The sequence below is a fragment of the Podarcis filfolensis genome (genome assembly GCF_964270895.1).
Source record: "Podarcis filfolensis genome assembly, chromosome: 10".
Lineage (NCBI taxonomy): Eukaryota > Metazoa > Chordata > Lepidosauria > Squamata > Lacertidae > Podarcis > Podarcis filfolensis.
This window is the reverse complement of record NC_139612.1, coordinates 59,508,120-59,533,620: the sequence shown is the minus strand read 5'-3', so window position 1 is coordinate 59,533,620 and position 25,501 is coordinate 59,508,120. Positions and strand designations below refer to the sequence as shown.

At 46.1% G+C, this 25,501-nt stretch overlaps 1 protein-coding gene across 3 annotated transcripts in view; it reads left to right on the top strand.

The window, feature by feature from the left end:
- The first annotated feature begins 6,124 nt into the window (after positions 1–6,124).
- The window catches only part of RERG (RAS like estrogen regulated growth inhibitor), a 93,572-nt gene continuing 74,195 nt past the window's right edge, over positions 6,125–25,501 (top strand). Inside the window, exons 1-2 of one of the 3 annotated variants that reach the window (XM_083573190.1) lie at positions 6,125–6,400; positions 17,089–17,267. In XM_083573190.1, coding sequence (XP_083429316.1) covers positions 17,207–17,267 — 61 coding nt within the window. In that variant the 5' untranslated portion in view covers positions 6,125–6,400; positions 17,089–17,206. Of the gene's footprint in view, positions 6,544–15,185; positions 15,306–17,088; positions 17,268–25,501 lie in introns of those variants that run through there. The other 2 variants (XM_083573191.1, XM_083573192.1) reach the window with 2 other exon arrangements.

Genomic DNA, 25,501 nt, shown 5'->3' with positions numbered 1-25,501 from the left:
ACAAACAATTGTTTCCTGAGACAGGAAGACAGTCTGGCAAATAAAAAGGCCTGGGTGACATTTTCCCCAAAGATTAATGTAGATGGCAAGTGAGATCTACAACAAAATGTTGCAGCGCTGCTGCTCAGTGTTTCAGGGCACCTCCATACGGCCAGCAATTTGAAGAAAGGATTTAAGCACAAACTGGGAAATTTAGCTTTGTGCCGTTAAAGAGCCCATGCAGATTGCTGGGGTTGTGGGGTTTGTGTTTAACAATAATTATTATTACGGTCGGAGACCAGCGTGTAGGGTTTGTGTGTTTTTGCAGGTGTGTCCTGCAACATGCCATTGATGCATTAATACTGCATTAATGTGGATTTATACTGGACTGTCCACACACCACTGCACACTTTATTAGTCGTTCCATAATGCTACCCCAATGCTTCCACATTAGTGCCATCTGGAGGAGCGCTACTGCACTACAGTGCAACAAAAGCAAAACGGCAACGAAAATCCGGAACAGCTGTGGCACGAAAAGTTATAGCAGAAGCAAATGGTATTGAAAGTGTGATCTCTTATAACTGAGACTAAATCTCAGGGTCGTGGGTTTGAGTCCCGCGATGGGCAAAAGATTCCTTCATTGCAGGGGGTCGGACTAGATTACCCTTGCGGTTCCGTCCCACTCTATGGTTCTGCGCTTGTCTAGAATTGGCCCCAAGGCACAATAAAATGGACATCTGGAGGTTCCCGAAGCATATACCCTAGCACAGCAAATCCACTTTTAAAACGAAACTGACTCTTGCAGTTAGGAAAGTGGCGTGGGTATACATCGAAAAGCGTGGGGAGAACGATGATTTACAGGAAGACATCTAAACACCTTGTAGTCAAATCAGGATGAATGCTCATTGCCTGCATAACCTACTCACAAGCAAACCAGAACAGACACTCAATAAAGACCAGATAGGATCTAACCTCCTCGTAAGCTTTGTGCAAGCAAATCAGGGCAAATGTTCAGGAGCCTAGAATACATCGGCCATGCTGATTTTCACATTTGGAAGTGGATGTTTCCACTGCGGAAATTCTCTGCATGTGATGGATTTCTCGGGAGCCTCAGAATATCCTCAAAAACTTGCGCAAATCCATTTTAATTGCACCGACTTGTGGCAACATCCAGCTTAACCTAGACTGGTTGCTCGTTACTGTGTGGAGTTTATGTTAAAATTAATCCTCTTTGAAAGATTTCTCCATGAAACAGATGCCATCTGGCCACCTTTTCTGTCTCTCGGAAACGGTAATCAGTCTGTCTCTAGATGAAGAGTTGACGATTACAGAAACTAAACTTGTCTATGCTCCGGGCCATGGACACAAAATAGCAGCCACTCAGTGGCCCCTTGAAGTCGCTCCACCAAGGCCAGACGAGATGCGTGGAGGCAGCAGCAGGCTCAAGCTTTGAACCAAGAAACCTGGCGTACGAGGAGAGGGATTGCTGCTCCACAGTGCCCCCGCCTTGAGAATGGCAGGAAGGGAAACTGCAACTCCGAAGTGATCAGGTAAACCTGGAAAGTCCAGCAGCAGTAGGGTAGTGGTAAATTCACCAGGGCTGTATCTCTTCCCTATAGTCATAGCCACGTCCACTCACAGCTGCATACCTTTCTAATAAAAGGTAAAGGGGCCCCTGACCATTAGGTCTAGTCGTGACCGACTCTGGGGTTGCGGCGCTCATCTCACTTTGCTGGCCGAGGGAGCCGGCGTACAGCTTCCGGATCATGTGGCCAGCATGACTAAGCCGCTTCTGGTGAACCAGAGCAGCGCACGGAAACACCGTTTACCTTCCCGCCGGAGTGGTACCTATTTATCTACTTGCACTTTGACATGCTTTTGAACAGCAAGGTTGGCAGTAGCTGGGACCGAGCAACAGGAGCTCACCCCGTCGCAGGGATTCGAACCGCCGATCCTCTGATCGGCAAGCCCTAAGCTCTGTGGTTTAGACCACAGCGCCACCCGTGTCCCTACCTTTCTAATAGGATACAACAATTTGTATCCAAAAAAAAAAAAAGAGAGAAGGAAGGAAGGAAGGATCAAACAAACAAACAAACAAACAAAGAACTGCCTGACACTATAGGTAGCTGTATCAGTCAGTACAATGGCCTTAGTACCCATTGTGCCACCCATGTAGATCTTTTCATATCTCACGTTAAATGGATTATGAAGCGAAATCTTTAGTTTGCCTTCTTCAGACCAATTGCTAACAAAGAACGTGGCCTTTCATCCAAATGCTTCATGGTACCCTATTGGCTGCAGCCGACAAATTGTCTTTCAGTATCCAGGCAACGGAGCCAGTAAATATTTCCATCAGCTTCCCTTTTTGTTCATTCAAAAAAGGAAAAGGAAAAAGGGGGCTGGTCAACAAGCCAATCTGTGGGCCAGTCCTTTTGGTCTAGCAACACTAAGGCAATTGGGGGGAAGCAGGATTGATTCACAGATGAAAACTCACTGCTGGCTGATCGCTGCTTAGCTTCAGAACCATTCATGTTTAGACCAATTGATTCACTATGTTTTGGACAAGGGATTTCATCCCCCTGCAAGCAAACCTTAAATATACAGCAATCCGTATTCTGTTAAATATGAAACACTAGCTGGCAGCACTGCACTGAGATTGCTTAATGCATGTGTGAATAGGGCAGTGATAGAAAGTGAGGTTCTTTGAAACGCCATGGTGCACCTGTGGCAGCAAAGCGGGATGCCTTCATCTGCCCCTCTTGCAATAAAATATGCCTCTCCCATATCAGTCTCTGCAGCCACAGAAGGTGCTGTAACTCTCCAACAGTTTGAGGTACACTCTTGTCTTTTGAGATAGCCAACAACTGCACCTACCTTCCTCTCAAGTCACTCCAATCAACCATCTTGCTGTAGACACTGGGGCTCCAGTGCTGGGATAGCTCAGTCGGTAGAGCATGAGGCTCTTGATCCCAGGGTCATGGGTTTGAGCCCTGTGTCGGCCAAAAGATTCCTGCATTGCAGGGGGCTGGACTAGATGACCCTCATCATCCCTTTCAACTCTACGATTCTATAAAATGCATGGAGCACCCTCCACCAGCATTGATTCTCTTCACACACATCCTTTTGAGGGTGCTCAGCTGTCCCCTTCGATTCACATGAATGGGGGCATCCTGGATATGCCACTGTACCCAGACTTTGTAATTCCTTATGTAGGGAAGTTCATCTTGCTTACGGCTTGCTGGCATTCCACCACAGTGTGAAGACCTTCTTTCTGTTATTTAGTTGATTTATAGCCAGCTTACTATATGACAAAGCTAGACAGCATCTTAAAAAGCAGAGACATCACCTTGCCGACAAAGGTTCACCTTGGTTTTCCCAGTAGTGATGTATGAAAGTGAGAGCTGGACCATCAAGAAGGCTGATCGCCAAAGAATTGATGCTTTTGAATTATGGTGCTGGAGGAGACTCTTGAGAGTCCCATGGAGTGCAAGAAGATCAAACCTCTCCATTCTTAAGGAAATCAGCCCTGAGTGCTCACTGGAAGGACAGATCCTGAAGCTGAGGCTCCAATACTTTGGCCACCTCGTGAGAAAAAAAGACTCCCTGGAAAAGACCCTGATGTTGGGAAAGATTGAAGGCACAAGAAGAAGGGGACGACAGAGGATGAGATGGTTGGACAGTGTCTTGAAGCTACCAACATGAGTTTGACCAAACTGCGGGAGGCAGTGGAAGACAAGAGTGCCTGGCATGCTCTGGTCCATGGAGTCACGAAGAGTCGGACACGACTAAACAACAACACTATAGAGAAAAATATACTGGAGCCATTTGCAATCAGGTGTCTCTTCTTAAGGTTTCATGGTGCGAGGTTGATTTGCATACCTCTAATAGATACTGAAAATTAATAGAAGTCACAAAGTTTTACCGGTTCGCACAGCGATAGGATAGATTGCTGATGAGAGCATTTTAATCCAGCCTTCTGTGAGCACAAACATGGCCTGTAGGTGGTGCTATCAAACTGCATTTGCACCAAGCAGTTGGCACCAATGATCTCATGGAAAAAGCATTATTGCTCCCCCCCCCCGCCCCCGCCCCCCCCCCCCCGCTATGTAGCTTTCGAACTTTAACATTCCACTTGGGTGGAGTTTTGGTTTTTTTAAAAAAATAAAATACAATGCCACAATAGCACACTAATGTATCTGCTGCTTGCTTCACTAAGGGGCACGTTCTGCCTGAAGAAAGGGAGGGTGGGTTGCTTGCTTGGGGGGGGGGGATATCAATGCCTCGCTTTCTTTCAAAAGCTGGACCTTCAGGCATGCTTCTGAGGAGGGGAATCGAAAGCAATTGATTAAGAGACCAATTAAGCAGGTGGGAGATGGAGGTAAATCTTGAACAAGGCCCAAAGACAGAAGGACTATATGAATGGACTAAGACCTGAATTCTAGCACTTAACCTGCCAAATCTTTGTCTTCATCTTTCTGCTGTTAATAAATATATATTATTTCAAAGTGGGGGAGCATGCACCTAAGGCGCTGGCTTTTCAGGGAGTGGCATATTTTGGAGGAGGGGGGATGGTAGTTACACAAGCCTCTAGCTCAATGCCTAAGAGGCATTATGGAAAAAGAATAACAGAGATTCTAGTCCTATTGGGGTTTGACTCATCGCCAATTTCCAGGCCTGCATTGAAGCAGACCTCATGTGGGTTGCAAAGACAATTTGCCGGAAAACCTCTATGGACTGGTATTGATTCTTACTCCCCTTCTTGCAAGCTTCGTCTCGTTTCTAAGAGAGTACCTTGAATTAAAAATAACCTCTGAGCAGTAACAACTGATTGGAAACGTGCTTCTTTTCAAAGTGAAGAAACAAGCTCGCTCCCCAAAGCACCCTGTTATATCTTGTTAAAGGGCTCTTAAAGAAAAATGTTCGCTGCGAATAAAGCAAATATATATGGACGTGGAATTTGGTCACAGATTGCTCCAGAGGCTACTTCACTCGAAAGCACATCCAGTAAGTTCATAATTCGAACTGGTATTGAAAAGGGGCCAAGGCTAGACAGCATCTGTTCCCAACCAGATGTGCTGAACAACTCCCATCAGCACCAGCCAGAATGGCCAAAGGTCAGGGATGATCATCGTTTCAGTCCAAAAAATCTGAAGAGCACCAGGCTGATATTAAGAATGACAGTAGAAGTGGAGCATACACTGATAGCCTTCCACAAACTTCCCTAATTATCTTTTAAAGCCATCCAAGTTGGTAGCCATCGCTGGCTCTAGTGGGAGGGAGTTCCACAGTTTAACTACATGCACCATGGGGGGAAAGCATTTTCTTTTCGCCTGCCCTGAACCTTCCAACATTCCGCTTTATCCAACATTCAGTATTAGGAGAGGAGGGAAAGTTTTATTTATCCCAGTGGTTCTCAAAGGGTGCACCATACAGGTCTAGCAGAAGAGGATGGCAAGAGTGATGGGAAGATTCAAGGACGTTCCAGTAAAAATTTCAACATTTCTGTGTAATATAGTATAATACCACAATTTATTTATTTGCAGAATATGGATAGATATTTTTTCAGAAGGAGAGGAAGAGCATCAAGTGAAGCTGAGGACAATCCCAGTTGCCGTTTATAATTATATTTTGGGAAGGATTCGTGTTCTTCGGTAGCTGCCTTGTTTTATACTTACTGGATGCCCCCTGGTCATATTATAAAGCAGCTGTGTTCTATGTTATTCATCAAGCACCGCTAGGGGTTGTTTCTTTTTGTTTTCCAATGTATTTCTTATAGAGAAAAAATTCGGTGAGCAAATTTTTATGCTGAAAGTGTGGCCCAGAGGGGAAAAAATTGAGAACTGCTGCTCTGGCCACTTTTATCATTCCGTACGCATTATTTTGTACTCCACGCTTCCTTTTTACTCGCCTTTTACCCAAACTAAACAAAAAACCAGTGCGGCCACCTTTCCTCATCGGGGAGCTGTTCCAACTTTTGGGGTCGTGCGTTCTTCTCGCTGCGCAAATACGCGCGCCCTAGAAAATAAACTCTGCCTCCCCACCTCTCCCGGCTGCCATTTTTTGGTATGCGGTCCCCCGAGCCTCCTTGAAGCTCGGCGGCCTGCCGGTGGCGCCCTAGAGCTTCCTTTCCCCCCTATTGAAAAAACCGGCGGCGTGATTCGTTGCTCCCACAGTCTTGCCGGCAAGCGAGGGAGACGCGTCGGGCTGCTTTGGAGCGCTGCGCGCCGCGCCGCCTTTTTAAACGCCGCAGTCTCTGCCGCTAGCCGAAGAATCCGGGAGGCTGTCCATGGCTCGGCGGCGCCTCTGATCCGGACGCTGGGTCCCTTCGTTTGCTGCAGCGCCGCAGGGTTGCCGGGCTGGAGGCGGGCGGGGAAAAGACCTGACCTCGAGGGGCCGCCTCCCGGAGCGCAGGCTGAGCGAGGTGAGTCGGTTTCGCCGGATGGGAGACCGAGGGTCGCTGCGCGTTTGGAAGGGTGATTCCACCCCCCCTCCATGGCTGCGGCAAAAGCACGAGGAGAAAAGTGCCGCCGCCACAAGCTTGCAGATCTCCGGGATCGTGGGCGGGTAATTTGCATGTAAAATGTGCCGGAAAGGAAGAGTTTTGTTTCGTCCTTCCCAAGGATGAGCGGAGAGAAGTCTCCCAGGTTTAAAAGCCAGAGCATGAGACTCTTAATCTCAGGGTGGTGGGTTCGAGTGCCGCTTTGGGCGAAAGATTCCTGCATTGCAGGGGGTTCGACTAGATGACCCTTGGGGTGCCGGTTCTATGATTGTCAGGCAGAAAATGACAGCGAGAGAAAGAGTGAAAAAGGAGACGCACTCCCTGGAAGGGGTCCTTCTTTTGCGTGTGGGGGACCTATTTGCAACAACACCACCACAAAACTGCAAGCTTACATATCTTGCTTATTATTTTTATCAATTGCATTTATGCCCCACCTTTTTCCTCCTGCTCCTCATTTAATCTGCACAGCAATCCTGCCAGGTAGGTTAGTTTGAGAGACAGCAGCTGGCCCAAGGTGACCCGGCAAGCTTCATGGCCGAGCGAGGATTCGAACACTGGTCTCCCAGGTCCTGGTCAGGCACGCTCACTATTATGTCTGCTCAGAAGTACGTTCATTGGGCCTTACCCCCAGGGAGGAGGGCAGGATCGCAGCCGCTGAGGAGGCAGGTGCAGGAAGGTGTGGTGGGTGGGTGTATATTTTGAAGCTTTTTGCTCCTCTCCAGGGTAGAAGAGGTTGAGGGAGTTAGTTGCAGAGAGGTTGGCGTCTTCTGCTCTTTCGTCGAAAGCATCTCCTGGCACCTTTAAAGGCTGTTAGATTTATGGAGGTAGAAGTTTTCGAGGCTCTGAGGAAGTGGGCAGACGTCCACCAAAGCTGGTGCTTCTGTTGGACTATAAAATGGCTCGGTATTCTCCCCAGCCGCACACCCACAAATCTGGGATTCAGCAACAGAGCTCTCTCATCTGTTACCTGTGTGGCTCATTCGCAGAGCAGAGCCACCTGGGCTGTTTAGGAATCCTGGCTTCTCAATCCTAGGAACTTTTTCCACCCGCCAAGGCAATGTTGGGCTGCTAGGACTGGAGAGACTAGGAGCCCCTCCAGACTGTGTTTTTGTGGGGGGGGGGGTGTGATGCAACGATAGTGGTGGATTTTGGTACTTATTTTCTTTTTGAATTGCATTTATATACCAGCGTTTCCTCCAAGGAACCTCCAATGTGGTTCTCCTCACTCTTCATTTTATTATCACAACAACCTGCAAGGTAGGTTCAGGGTTGAGGGACTGGGGCTGGCTCAAGGTCACCCAGCAAGCTTCGTGGCTGAGTGTGGATTGGAACCCTGGTCTCCCAGGTCCTGATCCAGCACTCAGAGCACCAACTGGACCATCCAAACTTCAGTTGGTTTCATCAGTTCTTCTGTGACGCTTCTCCGATGTCATCTCATTACTGCTATAGAGGCGACGAAAGTGTTAACAAAAGCCGGACAAAAACAAAAGTAACAGTTATAGTCTTTAAAAGTGGAAATTCTGCAGGCAGTTACGGGACGTGCAATGAAACAGTATGTCCGCCCCAAAACTTTTGCAGGTGCAAACAATATTGATGGTGGGTTTGCGTATGACCACCCTGATACCATGAGTTCAAATCAGCATGGATGCACAATAAAAAGGGTATCTTGGAAGGGCCCTGATGTTCAGTTCCACTTCTGCAGCTCCATAAGTCACTGGGTGACTTTAAACTAGTCCCCCCCCCCTCTCTTAACATACCACCTACACTGCAGGGTTGTTGTGATGTTAAAAGGAGGGAGAACTAGCTATGCTGCCCTGAACTCTTTGGAAGAAATGAATGATGAAGGTACTCTGCATGTGTTCAGAGGCACAGTTTTCTTTTCTTAAAAGAAGTTCACGTTACAGTGGTACCTCGGGTTAAGTACTTAATTCGTTCCGGAGGTCCGTTCTTAACCTGAAACTGTTCTTAACCTGAAGCACCACTTTAGCTAATGGGGTCTCCTGCTGCTGCCGCGCTGCTGGAGCACGATTTCTGTTCTCATCCTGAAGCAAAGTTCTTAACTTGAAGCACTATTTCTGGGTTAGCGGAGTCGGTAACCTGAAGGGTATGTAACCTGAAGTGTATGTAACCCGAGGTACCACTGTATATGTTTCCACCACCAAAATCTAGGCCAGAGTTTAATTTACCTTGCCTGGGAGCATGGCTGCTCAGAAGTCCTGCACTCTCACTGCATGCCTAGGCCAAATGTAGATATTTGGGGATCAGCTGTGGCTATCTCAATGCTCTGAGAAAGGTGCTCTTGCACATGCTTGGAGGGCACGGACCTCCATCCTTAATTCATGTATTTCAGGGTGATCTTAGTGGCACAGAAAACTTGTTCTATTTCAAGCTCAATAATCTGAACTACCAGTACAGTATTCCAGGCTTTGGCAACTCACCCTTCTGGGGAGGGGGGTGGAACCTTACATAAGCTAAAAGTGTCTGGGGGCCAAAATGCTTGAGATCATTTGGTAGCTCAGGAACTACCAAAGAGCTATGCTAGTGTGTCAGTTTGGTACAGCTTAAGGTTACTTTTTGTCGTCTTCTTTTTTTAAATAAAAACTTGTAATTGTTTTGATTTAGACCATGAGACGCTTTGTAATTATAGACCAAACATCCCTTCCCTCTTGGTATGCCTTATTATGGACTTGGTAAATCACAAAACTGTATCCTATACTTTTGTTTGCTGGCAATTGTGACAACTTTCCCTTTTTAAAAATTAACTTTTCTTTCATTTCTTTTCCTTTTTTAAAAAAAAAACTTGCTTGTTATCAAAATAAAGTAAATGGAGCAGCATGTTATTTTTTAGGGGAAAAAAATCTGTCCCGCCTTATTTTCAAAAACGGAACTCAAGGGGGGCAAGAATCACAGTACAGTTTTTGAAAATAGTATATCATGCCCACCTTTTAGGCAAAGTTTTTGTTCCAAAATAAGCCCTGAACAGCAGCAGCACTTTTTAGTTTTACACCTGCTGCTTTTTTAATAGTCTCCCTATCAAGTTCCATGAGTTGTTCATCTGTGGTTTTCTTTTGCCTCTGAGGTTAGCAATTGGTGGGGCAGATTTATACCCAGGGTTGCCAGTTGTTGACTCTTACTTTCTGGGTGATCAGAAGCACTTTCATCAGGACACCTTGTCAATGCTGCGTTTCTCTGGCATACTGACTGTGTCCAAGAAACAAGGCTGCATAGTAGCCAAGACAGGAAATAGATGCATATGCCTGCTTTGTTTACGTGTGGCTTTTAAAAATAGCTTTGCAAGGATGAATGAAAGCTCCTGCTTTCTTTAATTTAGCATGAAAATGTTAGTCTCTGGAATAGGATACTCTACTCTAAACCTAAAAGATGTACCACAGTATTATCTCTTACTAGAACAGTTCCAATACATTGGAAGAGCTGCCAGCTTTTGACTTTCACAGAGCTCCTTGTCAGATTTTTTTCTGTTACTTTTGCAAAGCTCAAGAACATTTCCTTCGTTCTTTTTGCTAACGTCACCTTACCAACTTCTCTGCCTCCTTCCCCTCCCCCCCATCTCCTTGCAAATATTATCAGTGTTCAAGTGTCTTTGACTCTTGTTCAGGCACACAAAAGGTTTTAATAATAATAATAATTTATCATTCATACCCCACCCATCTGGCTGGGCCTCCCCAGCCACTCTGAGCGGCTTCCAACAAAATATTAAAATACCGTAATACATCAAACATTAAAAGCTTCCCTAAACAGGGCTGCCTTCAGATGTCTTCTAAAAGTCTGGTAGTTGCTGTTCTCTTTGACATCTGGTGGGAGGGCGTTCCACAGAGCGGGTGCCACTACCAAGAAGGCCCTCTGCCTGGTTCCCTGTAACTTGGCTTCTCGCAGTGAGGGAACCGCCAGAAGGCCCTTGGTGCTCGATCTCAGTGTCCGGGTAGAGCGATGGGGGTGGAGATGCTCCTTTTAAAAATCCACAAGATGCAATGAATAATAGAGAGGCAATCTTCTGTACGGGATGGCTGTCTTCCAGCTTTGGACATCTTCTTGAGCTGGAGACTGACCAGTTTCAGAGGTGGGGCAGGTGTGGAATATAATATGTGTTCTTTGTGGTGGATCTCTGCAACATGCAATAGGCATAAGGAGAGCTTTGCTAGATCAGACCAAAGGGCTATGTAGCCTAGCATCCTGTCCCCACAGTGAAACAACCAGATTCCTGTGGGAATCCCACAAGGAGGATATAACAGCCCTTACCTCTATTCTGATTCCCCAAAACTGGTCTTCATAGGCATGCTGTCTCTGATACTTAAGGTAACACTGATCGCTCTCTGACTATTAACCATTGATAGCCAGCAACTTGGATGGCTTTAAAAGGGCTTAACCAAATCAACTGAAAACAAAAGCTATTATCACATCTTATGGTAGTGAAGGTCATCGCTTTAACTATGGGTTCGTCCACACTTCCGCCACTTTCCCCCAGAAAACTTGTTATTTGCTGCCAAATCGGAACAAGCGTAAAAGTGGATTGACGTTTGTTCCAACTGAGCGATAAACGGCAGGTTTTCCTGGGGAAAGTGGTGGGTCTAACAAGTCTCTCAGACCCATGCCTAGAAAGTACAGGACAAGCGGAAAACCTCAGTTTCTAGGCCTAGGAGAAGCAAAAGTATGGATGAGCCCATGTGCCAAGTGCAGAAATATAATTTCCCCTCTGTCCATTCAGCTTCACTAGATGACCCTGAGTTCCAGTATTTTGAGAGAAGCCCAGTGGCGTAGCGTGGGTTGTCAGCACCCGGGGCAAGGCAAGTAATTTGCGCCCCCAAACCCGTGGATTTGCGCCCCCTAACCCGTGGATTTGCGCCCCCTAACCCATTGATTTGCCCTAACCCCAGATGTTGCGCCCGGTGCGGCCCGCCCCCCCTGCACCCCCCACGCTACGCCACTGGAGAAGCCTACCAACTTTTCCCCTCCCCACTGTGTACACTTTGTATTCCTCTGTTGCATTCTCCCTTGCTCACCGTTTTTCTACCCCAAAAAGCTCCAAATGTTGTAATCTTTCCTCACAGGGGAGTTGCGCTGTCTCCTTGATTATTTGGCTTGCTCTTTTCTAAACCTTTTTGCAGCTCTACCTCACCTTTTTTGAGGTGAGGATGCAGAGCTGTTCATGACATTGCAAGTGTGGCTGTGCCACAGATTTGCACAAAGGAATTATAATAATTGGCAGCTTTATTTTCAGTCCCTTTCGTTATGACCCATGACATAGAAGTTTCATTTTTCACAGCTTTTACACTTTGGGGAGACGTTTTCGGAGAGTAGAGTGTTGGTTTGTTTTTACTTGTATCTTTCTCACCGGCCTTTTGGCCTACTGAGGCCTTTCGGTAGATTATTATTTTTTGCCAGTATTATAAACACCCCTGAGCCAACAATATAGCTCTGGGAACAAAGTTATGATGAAAAAGAGCTCCAAAGGCATCAGCTGCAATCCAGAACAGAATTAAACATGTTTAAACCAAATTATTTCAGTGAGCTGAATTTATTGGATGGTGGTCACCGTGTTGTCTGACTGCAAAGTCCTGGATCCTGGAATCATAGAGGTGGAATGGACTATGAGGTTCAGTCGAAACCTCTTTGCAATGCAGGAATCTATTACCCAACATGGGGCTCAAACCCTTGACCCCTGAGATTAAGAATCTCATGTTCTACAGACTGAGGTATCCCATCAGAGTGCTAAGCTTGGAGAGCCCAACTATGTGCTTCTTACACATAAAAAAATGAATTCTAAATTCTGTTCCAAGCAAAGTTGGATTTATTTACTTATTGCCAGCCCAATAAATCAGTCAAGAGCAGTGTTAGAAACTTACTTAAAGTGAAATAAGTCAGTGTTTAGTGAAATAACTTGGCATGGAGCACTAAAGTCTGCATTTGGGCAAGAACATTCAAAAGGCCTCGCATCACCACTCAAAAAACTAGTGGAATCACTTCACATGCCCAGCTGTCAGTCCTCAAGTCAAATAATGGTTGCTTGGCCATAGTATGGGTGAAAAGGATCTCAGGACTATAGTTGATCATTAACAGTGCGATGCAGCTGCAAAAAGAAGAAAAGAGCCAGTGTGGTTTAGTGTTTAGAGTGCTGGTCCAGGATCTGAGCGATCAGGCTTCAAATCCCCAGTCAGCCATGAAGCCAACTGGGTAGTCACCAGCTCTCAATGACTCTGAATAGAAATCACTTTTTAAAAATGTAAATTAGAACACAGATGTGGAAACAAGGAGGAAGCTAAGGTTCCCCTCGTCTGTCTGTCTGTCTGTCTCTCTCTGTCTCTCTGTCTCTGTCTCTCTCTCTCTCTCTCTCTCTCTCTCACACACACACACACACAAACTTTTGCCCCCTTAGTATAAATGCAGATGCAGTATCTGATCATGTGGCATGTTCCTGTAGCAATAGCGACCCAACAGCTGTATCTCAGTGGGTAAAACATCTGCTTTGCATGCCAGAAGGTCTCAGATTTGGTCTCTAGCGTCTCCCAGAAGACTGGGCAGTGGAAGAGATAACTGTCTGGTACCCTGGAAAGCTGATGCCAGTCAATTTAGAGACTAGATGGATCAGGGGGTCCAACTCTACATACGTTTGTTTCTGTGTTTTCCCACATAACTGATGTCATTTGTAGCCACCCTGTGAAAATAGAGGCTGATGAAGAATACTCTCTACAGTTGCTTGTCAATTGTTAGCATAGCAAAATAATAATAAGCCTTGTTACGATGGCTTTAAATGACACTCCAGGCCAGAGTCCTTTTGCAGATAAGCTATGTAACACAACAACAACAACTTTTTTATTTGTACCCCTTGGTTGGCATTTTCCAACCAAGTATTAAAAGCGCAATAAAACACCAAACATTTAAAACTTCCTTATACAGGGCTGCCTTCAGGTGTCTTCTAAAAGTCATATAGTTATTTATCTGTTTGACATTTGATGGGAGGCCACTACTGAGAAGGCCCTCTGCTTGGTTCCCTGTAACTTCCCTTCTCGCAGTGAGGGAACTGCCAGAAGGCCCTCAGAGCTTGTCAGGGAACTACCATCAGTACTGGAGGGGGGGGGCGCAAAAGCCAGAGGGATTCCAGAGAGCGTCCAGGGATCGGGAGGAGCAGCCCATCTTCTGGGGAAGAGAATCAGCGTAGCACCAGGGGAGAAGGGGGGCAGCTGGGGGAAGTGGCGAGGCGGTATCATGACTCCTTGCCTGGGACCAGCGGGGAGAGCACGGGTCCTCCGCTGCCCACACCCTCCCTGCGCAGAAGGCTTTCACGCAGAGAGGGTAGGCGGCGACTAGGCGTCAAAGAACTTCTTTGCTGGAAGAAGTTCAAGAAACGCCCACTGACGGATTCTGCCAGCGACTGAGTCAACCACGAGTGAGTGGCGGTCCGGACAGATAAGGTTCACTTTGGCAGCCCAGCCAGGTGTTTGCACCCAGCCAGGGAGATAGGCACCTGCTTACGCACGAGCAACCCCTTAGAACCATTACAGAGCTGGACCTCAGGCTGAACAATGGGGGTGAAGGCACTCCTTCAGGTATTCAGGGTCGAAGCCATTTAGGGCTTTAAAGGTCAGCATCAACATTTTGGATAGTGCTTGGAAACATATTGGGAGCCAGCGTCATTGATTACTTATAACTGCCCCAATATTATCATGAGCACAAATTATTGTGGATGCATAATAAAAAGGACATCTGGAGGGACCTTTGATTTTGGGCAAAGCATCTCTGCGTAGTTGAAGATTACTCACACCCTCTTCCAAAAATGGCCACACTTTTCCTTACAGTTGTCAGTTGTCTCATGCTTTTCTGGGGTGGGCAACTGGGAAGGGTGAGGGGGTCAATGTTGGTCCACTCCACCTCTTAGCATTTCGCACAGAGAACTCCTCCATCAAGCCGATGAGTGAGATGGGAGGGGGCAGGGTGGGGAAAGCTTTTCCGAGCCCTATAATAAAACACCTTTTAAGCCTTGCCTAACCCTGCACTCTGCCCCTGATGCAGAATGCACAAAGGGCTTCTGAGCACTTTAAAGCACAGAGGTTTGTTTAAGGGGAAATGTTGAGAAGCAAACCTTTCCCAACTGGTGTGGCTTTTATAGTAATTCCTGAGGACCAATAAAGGGAGTTGCAGTAGGCTGTGGGGAGCTGACTCTGCAACGGCGTTAATGGGTTTTTCGTCCATTCAGAAACGTAAAAAACTGTATTGGAAGTTAGTTGTCAAGGCCAACTGCTGGCAATAATAATTGCAGCTATCTTGGCTGGGGTGGAAATGGGACTTTTTCAGTATTTTGAGCCTATTATATTGAAGAATGTCGAGACTTTATTCAGCGGTTGTGTCTCCTATGGTATCTATTAACTGTTAGGTAATTTTGCCAAACATGACATTGACATTCTCTGTTATGCAAGCAAGACAGAACCACCGAAAAGCCCCAAATTAATGCTCCCCTAAAAACAGGAAAGCACAGAGTTGCACCCTCAAAAGCGGTCTGAATCTGGATTGGCAGATCATTTTTTAAACATGGGCCATACTTCGAAATGATTAAATGTTGACGGCTAGTAACGGGCTGCTTAACCCTTTCCTCCCAATTGTAAAAGAAGTTTGTGCAGAGTTATTTCCTGGTTGTGCCCTTTAAAGTATGTTTTTAAGGCAAACGGTTTTGTGCTTATGCTTTTTTGAAGTGACCAGCCATTGTGTGTAATGAGGCGTGGGCTCTGCTCAAGCTGTGATGCCCCCACACAGGAGGAATTGCTAAAGATAGCTTTGACTGTGTTGTCCTCAAATGTGATTGAAGAGCAGAAGGGAGGTGAGGTCTTGGGTTTGTGGGTGATGCTTGGAGCCAGGGAGGGAGGGGGCTGAAACAAGGACCTACAAGGACCAAATGGAGGGACTGGTTGTCCATACCATGGGTTGCTGGAAGCTGCACTCCTCCATCTGCTTTGCTGCACAACTTCTTTTTCCTGAAACTCATCTGCACAGGAACTGGCAGAAGATGCATGTGTTGTAGTACCAATGGCTTCTGCTGTTGCACCAAGGCTTGAGTTGGTTGTGGTGCAGATGCAAAATGGATTGATCCATTAAGGCCACATTGGGGCCTTAGCACTTAATCTGTGTTCCCTGCTTCACGCAACAGCACATTAGATTGTACTATTTAGTATGTTAGTCCTATAAAAAGAAATTGGGGGGGTGTACAGGAATAATGCAAAGGTCACTCCAGATGCATTGTGTTGTTGATGCGCAGGCCTAAATTTTGCCCATTAACATTAATCTAAATTCTGTGTCCTTGTGTCTTCATTCTCCTGGGAGTGGCTTGGGGGTCTTGAAGCGCAGTCAGTTGCTGGGAATCACAAGTGAGCTGTGGCTTTTCTTGGATCCTGCTTTTGGACTTCCACCAGGTATCTGGTTGGCTAGTGTGAGAACCAGATGCTGGGATAGATGGGCCTTTGGCCTGATCCAGCAAAGCTCTTATCATGAAGTTATGTGGAAAGGTAGCATCTCAGGGAATAGGGTTCTTGCCAAGATTTCCACATGATTTGCACATCTTTTGTATGCAAGCTTATACACACACACACACGCACACACACAGTGGTACCTCGGGTTACATACGCTTCAGGTTACAGACTCTGCTAACCCAGAAATAGTACCTCAGGTTAAGAACTTTGCTTCAGGATGAGAACAGAAATCATGCTCCATCGGTGCGGTGGCAACAGGAGGCCCCATTAGCTAAAGTGGTGCTTCAGGTTAAGAACAGTTTCAGGTTAAGAACGGACCTCTGGAACGAATTAAGTACTTAACCCGAGGTACCACTGTATACACACAGAGAGAGAGAGAGTCATACCTCGGGTTACAGACGCTTCAGGTTGCATTTTTTTGGCTTGCGAACTGCCAAAACCCAGAAGTACCAGAACTTCCGGGTTACTTCCGGGTTTTGGCGGTCACACATGCGCAGAAGCACCGAATCGCAACCCACACGTGCGCAGACGCACTGCTGTGGGTTGCAAACGCTGCATCCGGAGCATCCACTGTGTGTGTGTGTGTGTGTATTATATATTATTTTATATATATATATATATATATATATATATATATATATATATATGGGATCATTCAGGAAGGGAGTCAAGTCCGTCCATCGCCCCAGCTGTGATCTGAAGAGAGGGGGCTGTAACATGTGATTCTTCTGAACAGAGCCATCATGATGCAGTGGTTTAGAGTGCCAGACTTGGACCTGGGAGACCAGGGGTCAAATGCCTGCTCAGCCATGGAACTCACTGGGTGACTTTAGGCTAGTCACTCTCTCTCAGCCTAGCCTAGGTAAATGTAATACGCAATATAAAGAAATAGAGCTTTTGCTCTTTTTCTTCTTCCCCCATGCCTGAAGACAGAGAACCACCCCCTGAGCTTTTAGAAAGGAGATTGGTTCTAGGTTCATGGCTTATCGTTTGAGGGCTGCGTCTGACGAAAAGCTCTCCCTGTGGGTCCTTGCGAAACAGGACACACCTCAACCCTCTGCTGAGACCTTGGCAGTGGCTGGCAACACCCCTGTTCACCTGCTCATTCCTTCTCTTTGGTGGGTCTTTTCCCATTAGGCCCTGCTTGAAAATCACAATGGCACGATAAGGCGGAAGAAAGGACTTGGCCATTCATCCTTCGTGCCAGTTTGGTTCAGCCAGTGACGATTCCACCAGCCTCCATTTTCTCCCCACCATGGCTAAGAGCGCAGAAGTGAAACTGGCCATCTTTGGCCGAGCTGGAGTGGGAAAGTCAGGTATGTCTGCTATCTCTTCCATTGCTCCTTATTCGGCTTTGTTTTCTCGTGTTTTCAAGATGTATTTTTGCAAACAAACACACACACAGCAGAGTTCTGATCCAGCTAAGGCCTCTCACACCCGTAATTCTGTTCTATTTTTTAAAAGGTTGGAACATTTTAGCCACTTTAGGTGCATTAAATAAACTCTGAAGCTTTTGCCGCACACCGAAAAGGTCACAAGAATTAACCTGAGCCAAGATGTGGGAGTTTCTTTTAAAACAGGCATCGCGCTGTGATTGTGTTGGTGACCAAACCCGACCACCCACCATGGTCTCACTGAGTCCTCTGGAACAGCAAATAGGGGCAATGGGAGAGGGTCTCAGGCACCTTCATGGTCAGTGGACTGTCTTCACCCTTCTGTGGAATAAAAATTTGGCCACCACTAGGACGAACCTGTGTAGGGTAGCTTGGTTGAGTAGCCTTTCCTAGAAGATAGGTGAAAAAACCTCAGGCCACAGGTGTAGAAGCAGCCGCCCAGGCCTGTCTTGGTCTGGTCTTTAGGACTCTTCCCAGGCCACACCCCTCCTGAAGCCACACCCCCTCAATGCACTGTGTCCTCCTTGAGCAATTTTTTTCTTGAATTGTGATAATGCCTCTTGTCTGCCTGGATGGAGAATAAAGAGATGCGTATGTAGAAACATCCTGATTTTATTTCACAGGGGTAAGAGGTACACCTCTGGCCCTGACCACCTCTGGCCTGCAGCCCCTGGAAGGTTTCCCATGGGAAGGATGTGGCCCTGGAGCTTCTAAAGGCTCCCTCCTCCTGTCATAGGAAGTCAGTGGTAAACAAACGAAACGTTTCATCAGAGGAGGTCAGCATGACTTTTTGGAATGACCCAGCTTTGCTGTAATTTACTTCATTCAAAGCATTAGTGCTTTGGAACGGGGGCTGCGTGGAGGGAAAAGCTTCCAGCCTGCTGCTTAACCGATTACCTCCCTTAAGGTCTCCACTTAAAAATTAGCAGTTTGCCAGTTTTTGTCCTCTGACTGGAAGAATTGTTCAGGTTCAAGTGTATTGAGGGGATGGGTGTGAAAGCAAAACAGTTGCTGCTGCGGAAAATGGTAAAATGTCAACACCTGGTTCTGAATACTAATACTTAGTCTTCATATAGCACATTCCAAGTCCTTTGCAGACATCGTCAGTACAATATCCCTAAGAGGCAGGCCGTGAGGATCCCAATTTTGTAGATAAATGGGAGTGAACGACTGAAAGCATTGTTTTGGCTAGCATTTTCAGCCCCGCCTCATTTCCAGGGAGCAATGTTGTGGGAGGAGCCTGAGTTCAGTGTCTGCTTTGCTCACAGGTGTTTCCTGGTTCAATTCTCAGCATCTCCAGGTAGGGCTCAGAGAGACCCCTGCCTGAATTTCAGTGTCTGTGTATTGACTACATGCCACTGTCGGTGGAGACAGTGCTGAGCTAGATGCACCAGGGGTCTAAATCAGTATAAGACAGCTCCAACTGGGCTCTAATTAAAGTGCTGGCACCTGGGGAGGCTGCAAAGTGCAGAACACTGGTGTGATGATTTGTAGAGTAGGAGGAAGGTTCAATACCTGTACCCAAAGCATGAGAATGTAACTGAAATCTTCTCTCCCCTTTGATAATTTGCAAATGCAGTTTCTTGATGGATAGTTGAGTGGGGAGGAGAGGAACTGCTGGATGATTTGGGGGGGGGGCATGGCACTAGAAGAAATGCACAAAGAGGGCTGCAGTGACTGGTTCAAGATCACCCAGGAAGCTCTGGGATTGGGTAATTTTTTTAAAAACTCAAATCACCCTGCGCAAATGCCAACACTTTAGAAACCAGATGCATGTTGTGCTATTTGGTGGTTGTTTATTACATATGCCGAAATATGGGGTTTACAAAATGCCTTCTTGCCAGTGTTGAATGTCATGATTATATTTCTGCTCTGAACTTTGTGCTTGGGTATCTCAATTTCTTCTGGCCAATGAAAATAGTGACATTGTCCTGATGATATGCCCTGCAGGGTCCTGCAAGAGCAACATAGAAAATGAAGGATGTAGGCAACAATACATAATACATAAGAAAAATACATTAAGAATTCATTCAATACATTAGAATGAATAAGATCACTTTCCTGACTTCTGGCATAGAGGGGAGGGAGGTATGGTTGTTTGTTTTTGTATTTCTTGTTACATTCAGTTTCTATTTTCTGACTTCATACAGTGCATTTATCACTGAAAAGCTGATAAAAATTATTAGCATGTCCAGCATTTTAGCCACAACACTATGCTAGCTCAGCCTCTCTGAAGCAGGGATTTCTCAGACACCACACCATGCCATCGCCCTCCTCCTTTTTCTGCTCTGCAGATGGTTTTCTTGGCAAAGTGTGGTGCTCGCTTTGCGAAAGGGGAAGTCTCTGGACTCTAGCACAGCCACTGGGTTTTCTGCTTGGAGCAGCCTGGCCTTGATGGATGTGCTCAACTCTCAGTTCAAGTAGATAGTTGCCTAATGGATGAGCTTCTCCTTCTCCAGATCTGCAGGGTTTCGCGCCATCAAAGGGAGGCCGCTGTTGAATGCAGAGCTGCCAGGAGGAAAGTCTATCCAGCATTATGACTTATGTGGCAGTTCTTTGTGCTGCCTGCTTCACTCAACAGGGCTGGCCAGACAGCTGGAGGCCCTTGCCAAGCAGCGTAATCCAAAAACGTTAGCCAAGATCCCGGAGGAGGAGGCCTTGATCCACTATAAAGAGAAAAGTGCATGCAACAGTAAATAAGATGACCGGGACTGCCAGGAGTCCCTGACAGTTGTTCTATCACTGGTGCGGCTCATAGTTCCTATCCAACAGCCAGACACTAGACTTAAACACTTATGGTCTTCCAAAGTTCAGATCTGGCTCCAAGATTTGAGGGTCCCAGTTTATTTGCCCTTGGTGTCATGGACTGGTTGGATGCAGAGGAATGGTGGAAGGCACCAGCTGGGGAACCCCCAAGGGAAGAAGGCTTAGAGCCCGGGGAATGGTGGTGGGATGATGATGAGTGGTCAGAGTGAGAAGTGGGAGCAGACAGAGTGGAGGAGGTGTTGGAAGCTGAAGAGGTAATAGGATTTAGTGAACAGGAAGAGTCTGTGGCCGAGAGAAGTCCAGAATGAAAGGCAGAAGCTGAAGCAGGAGAGGAGGGAAGCCAAGAAGCAAAGGTGCGTCAGGGAGAGGCATGGGTGTCTCCTCATCCTGCTGCAACAAGCTCCCCTCCCTTCTGGTCTCCCAGAACCAGAAGAGGCATGAAGCGGGAGGAGCAAAGGCAGGCAGGCAGGTGCAGTCTCTGATTGCTTGGGGAAAAAACCTCTGGAGAAGAGACATAGATGGCTGTGGAGGGTGGGGACCTTTAGTCTCTGCGTCATGGGGGCATGACCTACCAGGCCATGGGTTGCTCTGCTCATTAGGCCTGACACTCAGCCAAATCTGTGAAGATTATGTTTTTGCTAATAAAGAGTTAACTCCAACTTGCTTGGTGTGATTTCCTGCTGGCTCACTCCTGTCACTTGGGGGGTCCCTGGTGCTTGCCCATGGTGGTGGCGGCTACGCTGATCACACACTTTCCCTGGTGATGCTGGCTTATGCCATCCACACCCTGAAGTGCCAGGAAGAAGGCTGGCACTATTAAGCTGATGGCCCCAAGTAGTCTGCACATGTGGCCCAGTGCTGAGAGCGGCACCATGCCACACCCTCAGGTAGCCTACCCTGCGTCAAGGACCCAGGAGGGGCCCAGCAGTGGTGCAGATCAGAACTCCAGCCTATGTACACAAACTCTCTGCCTCCACCAGCTTGAATAGCACCTGCCTCACCCTCAAACATAGTTCTTAGTCTCATCTAACTAAGTATTGTCTGCAATGACTGGAAGCAGCTTTCCTGGCTTTCACACAGGATATATGGATATGGTGGGGATTGAACCTGGGACCTTCTGCATGCAAAGCAGATGCACTGTCACTGAGCCACAGCCCTTCCCCAATCATTGTTGGCCTAATTAAGCTGGTGTTGATGGGGCATTTGCACGCATGGCCAGTTGCTCTGGTCAGTTCCGTGCCATCCCCCAGTCCTTCGCACCAACCCAGGAGTGGTGGTAGTGGCAGTATCAGCAGGAGTGGTTTGGGACCTGGCAGGCAGTAGTGGCAATGGGCTTTGCCAGGGCCTCTGGGTTCTAGCGCTTCTCTCAATATACGCCATATGCTGGCTTTCCAAAGATGAATATATGGAATACAAGATGGTAGAACAGTTTAATTCCTCAGGGTGGTACTGCAATAAGTTTCACAGAGTGGACCCACTGAAGAAAAGACCTGAAAAAGAGACAACGTGCATACTTTTATAACCTAAGAAAATCTTTATTTTTGTTATTATTATTAAAGTGGACCCACTGAAATAAGTGAACATTAAGTTTGGGCCATTAATTTCAACAGGTCTGCTCTGAGTAAAACTTACTAGACTATCACCCTTTGTTCCTTCCCACCTCCCCCAAGATCACATCCACACCTTACGTGACTTCCCCAAAGAATCCCAGGAGCGGTGACAGTACAAATGTGCTTTGAAGGTGTGGTGACCCAAGAAAGGGTGCTTTGAGGAATCTCAGTGCACTCTTAACATTTAACCCAGAAACATGGGTGCCATTGAAGGAGGTCCTTCTTGCATCTCTGGGTCAGTGATCCTAAGGAGAGATTTCTTTTTAGGGTGTATCCGGCAAGCTTTCTTTCCCTTTCCAGCGCCTTGATTAAAGGCTTCCTCGCAAAGCTAAAAACAGACTGGCGAAACTAGTGCTGGGAAGCCTCAGAAGAGAAACCAAGAGAAACGGGCCTGTCAAGTGGTCAGTCTGGAATTTCCGTAGAGCTTTCAAATAACTCGTTTGAAAGTTGGTTAGGTTGCAAGCCTTGTTCAGATGCTTGGTAAACCTTTGCTACTAGCAACAACTCTTTTTGCATGTGCAAAATGGGCCCCTGAGCCACTTCTGCATCTGTTATGTAGAAGTCTGAAGATGCGTCCGTGTGCAATGCATGTTTGCCAGAGAGTTGTGGCTTATTGCAGCACTTCTTGTAAAGAAGACCCTCCTGAAGAATGACCATCCTAAGGGAGATGTAGCGGTCACATTTCCTACTTAAGGAACGACAGTCCTCTGTTTGAGGGAGTTGCCACTATGCCATATGGGTTTGGAGCTCTGGATTAGTCAGACGACAACGACAGCATGTGAGGAGTAAATTGATCCCAGCTGAATCTATCAAATTTGCACTTTTCTGAAACAGTATGTGAACAGAAGCACAGCTAGCCTTTGAAATTTGCACTTCTGAGAAATATGAGATGATTGGACCCTTTCTGAACTCAAAGCATGGGTACCCCCAACAAAAATTTAAAATTCTGCTAAATATTTGGAGTTTATTATGTATTGGTATAATTTGGAATTAATGTGATATGATTGGTTTATCAATTGGAAATTTAATAAAAATTATTTTTAAAAGAAAAAAGAAATTTGCACTTCTGCAAATTTCGCTATGCAGTTTGCTGACCAAACAAGGTTTACAAAAACGGTGAAAGTGTGCATAAAGATGGACATGTTAGTAAAAATGACACAAAAATGCATTGTGTTAGGGGAAATCGTTTACAAAAATGTGCGTGCGTTAGTCAAGATTGCATATAACAATGTGTTCTATTAGGAAGAATCTGCACTAAAATGCTGGTGAATTTTCATGAGGTTATCTTAATTTTTTATTTTAATCACATTTATATGCCACTTTTTTTTCTTCCAAAGAGCTCATGGTTGTGTACCTTGAGTGTCCCCATTTCATCCTCACAATAACCCTGTGAGGTAGGTTACGCTGAGAGACAATGACTAGCCCCAGATCACCCAGTGAACTTCATGACTGAGCGAGGATTTTAATTTTTAAAAAGTCACAAATTGCTGCAAAATGTGGAGAACTGAATTTAAGATTAGAAAAAAATAAGAAAATGACAGAACTCAGACTCACATCCCTAGTGAGAAGCAATATATAGAAGAAGGTAAATTACCCAAGTGTAGGGATTGGGGAAATTTTGATTCAGTCCACATTTGAATACAAATCTCCCTTTTTCGCACTTACCACAAAGCTTAACTCACAAACCAAAACACAGCCATTCTTTCAGAGTTACACTTTTCTGAATTTTAAGATGCCTTTCTCCTGCCAACTGACGTGTGTGTTTTTAAAAACGAGAAGAAGTATAAGCTAGGGTAAAGTTGCATAAAATGCATATAGTTTTGATTATTTGTTGTTGTCTAGTCGTGTCCGACTCTTCGTGACCCATGGACCAGAGCACGCCAGGACTCCTGTCTTCCACTGCCCCCCTCAGTTTGGTCAAACTCATGCTGGTAGCTTCGAGAACACTGTCCAACCATCTCATCCTCTGTCGTCCCCTTCTCCTTGTGCCCTCCATCTTTCCCAACATCAGGGTCTTTTCCAGGGAGTCTTCTCTTCTCATGAAGAGAAGTATTGGAGCCTCAGCTTCATGATCTGTCCTTCCAGTGAGCACTCAGGGCTAATTTCCTTAAGAATGGATGCGTTTGATCTTCTTGCAGTCCATGGGACTCTCAAGAGTCTCCTCCAGCACCATAATTCAAAAGCATCAATTCTTCGGCGATCAGCCTTCTTTATGGTCCAGCTCTCACTTCCATATATCAGTACAGTGGTACCTCGGGTTAAGAACTTAATTCGTTCTGGAGGTCCGTTCTTAACATGAAACTGTTCTTAACCTGAGGTACCACTTTAGCTAATGGGGCCTCCCTCTTCCGCTGTGCCGCTGCTGTGCGATTTCTGTTCTCATCCTGAAGCAAAGTTCTTAATCTGAGATACTATTTCTGGGTTAGCGGAGTCTGTAACCTGAAGCATCTGTAACCTGAAGCATCTATAACCCGAGGTACCACTGTACTGGGAATACCATAGCTCTAACTATACGGACCGTTGTTGGCAAGGTGATGTCTCTGTACAAAAAATTGTTACATTAGAGAACTTACGCTTTGCAAAAATGTGCATATTAGGCAAAATTGCATACAAACATTGGAGAAATTAGCAGTAAAATGTTGATGGCTTTTCATGTGGACTTGGAAACAATTGCAAATTGATGTGGAAAACTGGAAAAATGAGAAAGCATCACTGACAGATTTTCGGATCCCTATCCAGGTCCCATAAGGGACATAAGGTACAATGAGACAGGTCTGCATCCTGTTCTCCTTTTCTCAAATGGCACTCTGTCCCTGATTTTTCTTGCCGAACTGAAAGCCAAGAGAAGGAATGCTGTGAGCCCAAAGGCCTCCAGTTGCCGATCTCGAGTTTCAGAGCTGGTCCCAGAGCTGATGCAGTAGGAAAGATAATAAATGGCAAATTGGCCTGAAAGAGCCTTTTAAGTGAGTTGAATTTCCATAGAACTGCATGCCAGGAGATTAATGGGAGGGAGAGCAAGAGAACGAAAAGGAAAGTGTGCAAAAGGCAGCACGAGTTGAGTTTCTGCATCGAGATAATTGGTTTCATTATTCCGTAAACACACATTTGCTTCACTGCTGGGGAGAGAACTGGCTGCAACAACCATTTATTTAGTTATTTGCTAATTACATTATGTGGGTGCAGGAGTGCTATTTCTTCCATCGCTTTGCGAGTAAGCACAGTCTATCTCTTAATCAATCTCTTAATTACATAGATTTTTGCCTTTTGTGCAAGGAGGTGGTCAACGGAGGGTTTTGTATCTGGAAGAACCCAGGCTCTCTTGCTGCTCCTGAGGACCACTTGCTCGTTCCAACACTTTGGCCTCGTTGAACTTCCTTAATTAAGTCGGACTTGCCTTAATGGCATTCTTGGCGATCTGTTGCATGACGTTGCGCAACAACCGGCTGGTAGCACAATAGACTTGTTTGATTTACTCATCGGACCATTTCCTTTGGTTAAAAAAAGGAATCGTTGCTGATAAAATTCTGTCTGAAGAGCCATTCATTCAAAAGAAGCCTGCAAAAAGCTGGCAGAAAGGAGTTATGGGGGAGAGAATGGGGAAGCGACAGATTCAGGCACTGCAAACAACAACAACAACTTTATTTATACCCCGCCCATCTGGCTGGGTTTCCCCAGCCACTCTAGGAAGCTTACAGCACATATAAAAACATAATAAAGTATCAAACATTAAAAACTTCCTGATACTGTGCTGCTACGGTGTTTGGTGTGCCATTGGAGCAA